Genomic DNA, 9,927 nt, shown 5'->3' with positions numbered 1-9,927 from the left:
CTAAAACCAAAATTTATTTTTCAAAAACATGTAAAGTTCACAGCCTCTAGATGGCAGCAGCAATCTACACTGGCTTTAAAGAGTTGATGTGATGTTTGTTGCATCAGTCTACTCACTTGCCTCTAATGATAACCCTGTGCAGTCAGACTTCCAAAAGATGGAAAGTGTAACTAAATGTGGTGTTTGAGGTAAAAACAAAGACTCGAGTTATGACCAGTTGAAGTTGGTGTTGCCAGCTGGCACAGCATCAAACTTGAATGGTGATGCAACCATATTTCAATGTGTACGGTTGACAAATCCCACAATAAATGGGTAGGGCTTCCTTTGCGCACATTCCCTGCTGTCTGTAATTGTGTGGAATGTGGCTGGGTGGGTTTTGGGGTCAGAGATCAGTCACTTTGATGTATTACTGGTCTCTGATGTTCTGCAACGGATGAAGGATGAAGTCCTTTTGGTAAAGCCATACAAATTTATGAACCTTATGAATTTAACACAGTTTGGATCTATGCAATGTGGTTCCTAATGTATACACTGTTTGTACAGGGAAAATGTGTCCATGTGGCTGGGGGAGGGAGAGATAGTGATTATAATGATCAGGAGCCTTGACAATAGACTAAAACATGATTTGAAATATAAACAGTAAAAGATTGTCTTTTCAGGAGTAATTTAAACTGCAGTAGTCTGAAGTAAAACATGTACTTTCTGTACACTATTGTAGTTCAGTTGGATTATGCTCCTTTTTACTGTGGTATAGTGTGATCATATACAGTACATGTGATTTAATGAGTACTGAAAGAAACAAATCTGAAAAACAAAGTGACAGTCCTATGCATTTAACTGAGTCATAAGGAGATATTGGTGCAAACAGCAGCAGTGAAATGTGTATACCACTCAATTTGAGACTTAAGTCTGCATTTTCAGAGCCTCAAGGTAAATCTGGGCACTTCTTGGCCCATATATTCTTATACAAACTGGAAATTTTGCTTTGGTTAGTAGTATCTGGTAGTAAAATTGTTAACATCAAAGTTTATTGTTCCAGTGGCATTCCCTCCGTTCCACTTTACCAATTTACACAATTAGCCAAATGTATTGCTATTTATTTAATGTTTGGGGATGTAAACTGAAAGTGGCGCGGTGTTTCCCAGTTTCCCTGCTATTGTTTTTGCTTCCTGGCAGTCCCTTACTTGTGTTGATGTAATGTGCAAGAGGCAGAGGTCAAAGGGAAGCTGAGACTCCAGGGAAACCCAAGTCAATCCTTTTGTTCCTTTCCTTCCCTTTTCATTCACACAGGTCATTCATGCTCTACTGTACACTGTCCTTAAGCACTCAGCAGAGACAGAGGGTGCACAGAGTGAAAGAAAGAGATACTGATGACACGGTGAGGTGAGTCAGCAAAGTTCATAAAACAATCCATTGAATGGACTCTGACACAGGAAAACATCTCACTTCCAGGCCCTGACTTCATCCCGATCATTTGGTCAGTCATCCTTCAGCTCTCATGTATTGGCAAAGGAAAATAACAATTTTTCAAAACTGACTAATGGACTGCTAGGCAGAAGCTACCACTTTACTAACAATGACAGAAATGCTTTAAGCAACTGTTCTCATGAAAACTGGCTGTTAAATCTAGCAAATGCAGAGTCAGAGCAGGGCTTCTAGACACCCTTTATTCCATGTTCCTAACCCTGGCTCTGCACTGTCCTGTCTGCCATATTTGGAAACATGACAGCATGTGGTACTTGGTTAATCCACGGAGCCACTGCCAGCGGCTGTCATTACATGCCTCAGGCAGCAGTGACATCTGCATGCCAGATGCCTTGCACCCACTATCTGAAGTGTGCTTAGAGCATTAGTAGAAAAACATTAAAATCCTAGCAATGTCAAGTAGTTCATTCTTTGATTCATGAAGAATAGCTTGTCTCAGGCTGATGCATTAATTTAATTTAACTGATGCAGACTAAGCATTAATTTATTGTTGCAGACAGTGGTGTAATATAACAAGGTACTGTGCTTTAATTCCAAATCACAGTCCCTTTCCTTGAATATTTTCATTTTATGCTACTTATACTTCACTATCACAGCAATCCAGCTTCTAAAAGATGGTGGATTGTTATAGGAAAAAGAACAAAGAGTATGCAGTGTAAAGTAGCCATTACAATTTGATTTACCTTACTCAGCTTAACATTAAAAGATTGTGTCAACAGTTTTCTGCCACACAGTACCTTGATACTTTTATTGAGTGATGCTTGTACTGTAACAATTGTGCATATTCTAACACTGTGTCAAAGTTGAGCTTTGTTTTCCTTGTAAAATGAACCAAAAGCTACTTACATAGTGAATGCAGTTATTACTTAAATGATGTGAAGTACAATTGCAGTATTTCCCAATGAAATGATGTGAAATAGTCTTACAAAACAGAAGCACTCGAGTCCAGCAGACTTGAGTAAATGAACTTTTGCCAACTCCTGACGCAGTTTTTAAATTGTACAAAAGGTGTATTGGGACCAGGTATAAAGGTATTGAACCCATTTATTAAATATTCCTTTAATTGTGAGCAATGGGGCCTAATGTGAACATACTATCTGCTTGTCATTTTATAAAACAACTGAATGAACAGATGATACACAGACCTCTGCCAAGGTTAGTGACCTATTGGTAATTTCTTATTAAAGATATGTTTGTTTTTTTGTCTGCACCCTCCTTACTGGTGGGTGTGACTGTGCTATAAATAATAATGTCAGTATTTCTTCCTATATATATCAGAAGCTGAGAATGAGATCACGTTACAGATGCACTTTAACTATAATTAAATCCCAGTGGTTTGGCTGAGAGATTCTGAAGGTCAATTAGCCTCATTTACAACTACTACGGACAACTTTTAGCTTTGTGTTTAATAATATTTAAATATCTAATGTTGTAGAGAAACATTTCTAATCTGAAGCCAATTTTCAGGTGTCTTAAGAAGCAAAATACGTCCCTGCTGCATGTTGCAAGTAAAACCGAGCACTTCCTCGCACGCCATATTATTTATAAGTGGATTGTAATGTAGAAATGTCACCGGAACACATATGTGGGCATGATCTTATTTAAGGGAAGTGGCACTATGACCATCTGTTAATCTGAACATTGTTGGTTATAGTGTATCTGTTTCATGGCTGTGGTGGCAAACTTCTTGGACTGATTCATTCAGCGCTGTACCGGGACGAGAGGTATTTGCTTTTTATTTAAACGCGACATAATCTAAATCTGACTTAAGTGATACCTGAGGTTGTGTATAGATTTGAAGTGAAGAAACTTCGCTTACACTTAAGGTGACAGAGGCCTCAGGATGTTCGCTTTGTTTCGCAACTCCTCCCCCCTTTTTCCGATCCGAATGGAACATCCTGAAAGTGTTTGGAACTCGGAGCAGGGGGGTGTTGAGCCTGGCAACGTCGCAGGGGGCAACTTCACTTTTCTTCACTTTTCTTCACTTCAGTGGCTTCAGGAAGTCCGAGAGCGGAGTTTGTAAAAAAAAATTGTCTATCGGCCACGCATGCCTGTGTACAATTCCTTCGTTGTCATTTTTTTGTATCCCAAAAGCAGTGTTCCTTTTGAATTTTTCCCATTTGCTCTGAGGAAAAACACAAACCCGACATGAAGTAGCATGCTTCTGCTATGTGGGAATGCTTCCTCTGTCTGCCAGTAAAGGTAGGTTTGTGCTGCTGCTGCATGGACACTGGTGTGAATTAACTCAGCTTTTGCTTTGCTGTTATTCTCATTCATTGTTAGAATCAAATAGCAAGCTATAATTTAATTGAAGGGTTGGATATTGAAGCCCAGCGCATTAAAGTTCAGACATAACCCTACTGGAAGTCGTTTTTTAAATAAATAAAGACGAAGACTAGCTAGTTTTTTACCTCCTTTTTTGTTCATGAATCATCAGAGATGGATTTGTAGCACCGACTATCAGTGGAGGACCAATTTTAGCTCTGGATTTAGAGCAAAATTTACACTGGTCCTTATTACTGGTAATGAGAAGTGTAGTTTAAGTACTTTACTCAATGTTGTACTTATGCGTAATTTTGTGGTACTTTATTTGAGTACATCTATTGTTTGATAAATGTCTACTCCCATACATTTTAGGTGGAACTATACTGTTGGATCACCACATTTATTGGACAGTGTTATTCATGTAGATTCAGATTATTAATACAAAATATAATCAGCTAATACATTAAACACACTAAACACATTGCTGTAATTTCTGCAGACTTTAAATGTACTTTTGAAACTAACTTTATGAATGAATATACTGGGAATAGTCTCTTATAAAAGTAAACAAACAAAAAACTAAATTTCAATCTCCTCTGTGACTTGCAGAGCAGAAAGTGACGGACCTTTCTGTCAGTCCACATCTGAAGACATGTCGTACTGGACTTTGCATGACTGGAAAGTACTGCTGCTGACTGTTCTGCTGTGGGACCACCTCAGTGCTTTGGGACCGAAACCCACAACATGGCCACTGTACTCCCAAAAGCCTTTGCTCCTCGCTTGGAATGCCCCCACTGAAGACTGTGCCCCTCGGCATGGCATTCACTTTCAGTTGGACCAGTTCCAGATCGTGGCCTCACCCAATGAGGGCTTTGTTAAACAGAACCTCACCATTTTCTACAAGGACCGCTTGGGCTCATACCCCTACCTTAATCCAGATAAAACAGCAGTGAACGGAGGACTGCCCCAGTTGGCCAGCCTCACCCAGCACCTGGGCAAGATGCCGAACGATGTGAAGAAATATATACGTGAACCAGAGGCCAAGGGTTTAGCAGTTATTGACTGGGAGGAGTGGCGCCCTCTATGGATACGGAACTGGGAAACTAAAGATGTTTACCGTAATCATTCCTTTGCATTGGTGAGCCAGAAAAACCCAATGTGGCCTCGAGAACAGGTGGCAAAAGCGGCCCAACTGGAGTTTGAGTCGTCTGCCAAGAACTTCATGCTGCAGACGCTAAAACAAGCCAAGAACCTGAGGCCCAACCAGCTGTGGGGGTTCTACCTGTTCCCCGACTGCTACAACCACGACTACAGGCGCACTCTGGAGAACTACACAGGTCGCTGTCCAGATGTGGAGATGGCCCGCAACGAGCAGCTGAAATGGTTGTGGACTGAGAGCACAGCCCTCTACCCCTCCATCTACATGGGCACTGTGTTGCGCTCGTCAGCCTCTGGACGCCAGTTTGTCCGGAACCGAGTAAAGGAGGGAATGCGTTTGGCATCATCGGGCGATGGCTTGGCACGTCCGGTCTTTGTGTACACCCAACCCACCTATGCCAAATCTCTTGAACAGCTGACAGAGGTGACACACTAACTTGAAACTATGCCAGTGCTGAATTTGGATCCTCTTCCTTTCCAGGGCTTTTGCCTTTTACTATTCAGGTCAACTTTAAAATGACTGTGTTCTTGTGTGCTGTCTATCATGTATAGTACTAAAACTTTGCGAAGGAGAGGACATGGACATTTTTGTTCCAAGGTTAACTCTTGGTCACACTGTGGCTCTAACATTCAGCACGGCCACTCAGCACCTCTCTCCTTCTCTCTGATCAGTGTATACTGCACAGAGCTTGCTCTCTGCTTATCTGTAGCCACAGTCCTTTCCTGTTCTGGTGGCAGACAGACACCCCAATACCTCTCATTTGTGTAGCCTAGGCAGGATGGGTGTTGGTCAGGTTGAAAATCTCACTAACACCCTATAGCCCATTTCCTTATGGGAGAATGAACAGATAAGAGCTGGTGCTGTACTTCACGTAGAGTAGCTTATGTCCCAGTAACATTTTGACCCTGTTTCACTGATACTGAACAATATATTTTTCCCTTTGTTTGACCCTGTACTTTTTAGATATGCAAAAGATTAAATGTGATAGAGTTAAAATGCTGTATCATCTTTTACAGACTGACCTCGTCTACACTATCGGGGAGAGTGTGGCTTTGGGAGCTGCAGGAATCATCTTGTGGGGAGACGCAGCTTATGCAAGCAGCAAAGTAAGCATCCGCCCATTAATTATGAAACAAACAAATCAGTCACTCAGACACAGTTGACATGTTTTGCCATAAATGGTCTCAGCTGGTCATGTGTGCAGTCAAGTCATTTGTTAACTAACTATTGCTCGGGTGATAGTGACTTCAGTTACAGGAACATCAAATACACAGGGGATATTTATTTGATATTTATTTCTTTTTTTATTAGTTACATTCAGGCTGATAGGATGTTACTCATTCTAGGCAGTTAATCTAACATCTTCAGCCACAAACTGTTTATTCCCAGTTGTGAAGAACCAGTTGTTTTTTTTGTTTTTTTGCATGATTGTGTTTTGTTGTGCAACACACTTGGACTGAAGAAACCGTGTTGATTTGCTTTCTGAATTAGCATGGTCTATATTTCAGTATTTCTGCTTCTGGGCTACTGTATGAAAAATACATATTATTCTGAAGATAATCAGAATAAAATCTTTATTAGAATATCATCCACAGGAAAGGACAAAACACAAAAATGTGCAAGATTTACAGGCATTCATTGGAAATGTATCTCTTTATTCCAGTTTGATCAAGAATAGCCCACATTTTGGAACAGTGATTGATTGGTATCATCCCCAACAAGATAATGATCCTCATATTATGTAAACAATTAAAGATAGGTAATATATAAGAAACATACAGAATTTAATAGATGAAATGTCTGTGAAAATGCACTGTATTCTTCCCAAGTGTGTCTGTATTTTGGGTTAACCAACACATCCTGCACTAAATGTCAAGGTGCCTCATAACATAAATGAGTTATTTTATGAATGAAGTCTGTGTTGGTATCAGTCAAGACTTGTGATCCACATCAGGCCTTTTTGTGTAGTTTGTCCTGAATCGACAGGAGTTAGACGACCATTTATAAGTTGCACATGGCTCACATAGAAAAAATTAAGAATGAACGGAAAAGGTTCTTACTTGTGGTTTCCTTTACCTGCTTCACAGTCCCCTGAATCTCACACCTATGAAAGCCTGACTAAAAATAGGGACAGTTTGAATTAAATTCACTCTGCATCTTGACCTAGATTAGTGTTTTTTTTTCTTCTTCTTCTTCTCCAGAAAAGTTGCTCTGATCTTAATGAATATCTGCGAGGTTCGCTGAGTTATTACCTCCTCAATGTCTCCACCGCAGCAGAGCTGTGCAGCAACACCTTGTGTGGTTCTCAAGGCCGCTGTCAACGCAGAAATCCAGACAGAGATGTTTACTTGCATCTGAACCCCGTCACCTACAAAATCATAAGTGAGAAGGACAAGCCAGTGGTCACCGGTAAGCTTGGCGAAGCAGACAAGATGGGTTTTCAAAAAGAGTTTCGGTGCCAATGCTACAGCGGCTATAAGGGAGAGGGCTGCACTGAGACAGACCCTCTGTACCCAAGAGCGATGGCAACTCAAAGCATAGCATCAGCAGTGCAATGTGTGATCTTACTGATCATCTCTGTGCTCCTCGGTTAGCGCACCATAGATACAGTAGCTGCATTTTCTGTAGAAAATCTAGGAGCATACAAGATGTCATTCTGAGATTTTTTTTTTTTTTTTTTTTTTACTTTTAATTGCTTCAAAAATGGATGAAACAAAGTGAATTTTTATAAGAAACACTGTAGAAGTTGCTGTGCTGTTATATTTGTTTATAACTTTTAATCTTTTTTTTTTTTTTTTTAAACAAAGGAGGGATTGCTGGAAATGACCTTGTTTACATTTTGCTGTCAGTTTCCTGTCAGTCACTGTTTCCCAAGGTGTCAAATTCTGTGTTTCTCATAGGGAGGATGTTTCTGCGAGAAATGTGGTGAATGAATCAATGTATGTCTGTTGCTGTGTGGCAATAGTTGAATTGATGCACTTAAATCTGGTAATAGCACAAGTGCCTGATCTTTTTTCAACAAGGCCTCTCTCTGACATCTGTTCTTACGGAGGCATTTACAGTATTACTGTTTATTTGAATGTATTTGTAGGTGTTTTATATATTTACTTATTTTTATGTCTGAAACATGACTACTAGTTTTTTCTTATAACACCACTCATCCATTTTATGCAAAAAATAATAACAGTGCCTCATTTCAGCTGCTGTTTGACTTCAAAAGCACAAACACTATAAAGAGCAACTTTTATGACACTGTTATACCGTTTCACTGATGCTTCTGTGAAGGCCTCTGTGCTGTTTCCTCAAATTTGCCATTTGGTCAAATTAAATAAACTTCTTTATTAAGCCTCTTGTGTAATTTCTCACCATAACTGGAAGGAGATACCAAAAGTTAATCATAATTCCAGCTAACGCTTATGGGGGAAAACTTTCTCCAGTCAAAGGAAAACGTCTTTCCACATGTTGTCCCCATGGAAAACAGTACAGTTATACTCGGACACTCCCTGACTCCGCAATATCCTATAAAGTGCCATTATTGCCTTAATGTTCTTGATCATTTCTGATTGCTGATTTTCTAAAACATAATGGTATACTTTATCCAATATCAATTCATATGTTTGTCTTGATTTATTACAGCATTTGCTGTTTCATTTTGATATTTCCCTGAATTGGTACTTTTACTGACAAGACACTAACTATACATCACAATGTTTTCTAATAATAATGGTTAGTTGTACTTGACATTAAAAAAAAATCTCAGTCACTGTCATTGTTATTCTTACACTTTTTTTTGTCAGTCCAGTTTCCTCACATTGTTACCAAGATGTTACATTTTGTGAAGTATACCAAGGCTAATGCACAGACTGCTTTCTCAGTGTCTCCTGCGAAGGTACGTTCTGTCTGCTGTTCTCTCTCTCTCGCTCTCGCATATAAAAAAACAAGAATATAGAAAATATAGCAATAATATATGGTAGACAAAAAGACAAGAAAAATAAAGACATCTCTGGTGTTTGTTTCAGATTAGTAGTTACAGATGAAATGTGCTGGTTGTCCCTTTGGCTGTGACATGTTTTCTCCTGGTAAGTGTCACTTTTTTAGGGAGTAAGTGAAAACCTGGGATTTTACATTTAAGTTTAATAATAATAATCACCTTTATTTTGTCAAGTATGTTGCACACAAGAAAATTGTTTCCGGTACAGAACCGAGGCAGCTATCTCACACCGATGGCTCTAAACATTGGGGGCAATTTGGGGGTTCAGTGTAAATCTCTCCCTGTCTCTCTCTTTCTCTCAGAGACTGCATGTTAACATGACTCACCAGATATGAGGATAAGTGTTTTTGGCTATTGTGCTAATTAGAACTACCACTGTGATTGTGCTGTAACATATAAAAATAAGAAATCGGTCATAATTAAATTTCCCACAGTAAAGCTTTAAACTTGGTTTTCAGTTAATATAGGTAAGGTTTTACTCTGCAAAGGTAGAAGCTGAAGCCTGGATGCAGTTTGAGGATGCAGCAAGGCAATTCTTGGAAGAAACACTGAAACTGGGGGAGCAGGAAAGACCAAATGTGTTCACCTACGCTCGCATCGTCTACACCTACACGTTAGAGTTCCTCTCTCAGGCAAGTAGCTGTCATTTAAACTCTGTGCTGTTTTGGGATCATTTCTATATCCTCTGCTTACCCCCTTTATTACCGTACTCCTGCAGGAGCACCTGGTCTACACCATCGGAGAGAGTGTTGCTTTGGGATCCACAGGGGTGGTGCTGTGGGGCGACAGCACCTACTCCAAATCTCGGGTATGATTGACTGACTTGTTCATTAGTAGTGTGCATCACTTTGTGTACATCTCATGCAGACGTTGAAAAGTTAACTTGTCAAGGTGACCTGAAATCATGCGCACAGTATCTTTTATTTTTGAAAACTGCCTACACAGTGGTGAGATTATACTCTTAATGTTGTCTGGTCTTTGTCAGGGTGGTGTATTTTAGAAAACAGCATGAACTTTAGTTCAGCAG

The 9,927-nt window shown here is 39.8% G+C and overlaps 1 protein-coding gene across 2 annotated transcripts; it reads left to right on the top strand.

Annotated features, from left to right (window-relative positions):
• Positions 1–3,110: 3,110 nt before the first annotated feature.
• Positions 3,111–8,255, top strand: hyal2a (hyaluronidase 2a). 2 transcript variants are annotated; one of them, XM_020598079.1, is made up of 4 exons: positions 3,111–3,209; positions 4,360–5,332; positions 5,926–6,015; positions 7,111–8,255. In XM_020598079.1, exons 2-4 carry the CDS (start codon positions 4,403–4,405, stop codon positions 7,501–7,503), a joined length of 1,413 nt encoding a protein of 470 aa, XP_020453735.1. In that variant the 5' UTR covers positions 3,111–3,209; positions 4,360–4,402; the 3' UTR covers positions 7,504–8,255. The 2 variants fall into 2 exon arrangements, with proteins under 2 accessions (XP_020453735.1, XP_020453734.1); XM_020598078.1 differs by lacking the exon at positions 3,111–3,209 and adding an exon at positions 3,226–3,687.
• Positions 8,256–9,927: the final 1,672 nt, after the last annotated feature.

The sequence above is a fragment of the Monopterus albus genome, unplaced genomic scaffold (genome assembly GCF_001952655.1).
Source record: "Monopterus albus unplaced genomic scaffold, M_albus_1.0 scaffold36.1, whole genome shotgun sequence".
Lineage (NCBI taxonomy): Eukaryota > Metazoa > Chordata > Actinopteri > Synbranchiformes > Synbranchidae > Monopterus > Monopterus albus.
This window is presented reverse-complemented; position numbering and strand designations above follow the sequence as displayed.

What these genes read in the sequence shown, in the direction of transcription:
- hyal2a (XM_020598079.1), top strand. Translation starts at nt 4,403, where the DNA reads ATGTCGTACTGGACTTTGCATGACTGGAAAGTACTGCTGCTGACTGTT. An exon ending in CTCTTGAACAGCTGACAGAG is followed by an intron (nt 5,333 to 5,925) that starts GTGACACACTAA and finishes CATCTTTTACAG; the next exon opens with ACTGACCTCGTCTACACTAT. An exon ending in CAGCTTATGCAAGCAGCAAA is followed by an intron (nt 6,016 to 7,110) that starts GTAAGCATCCGC and finishes CTTCTTCTCCAG; the next exon opens with AAAAGTTGCTCTGATCTTAA.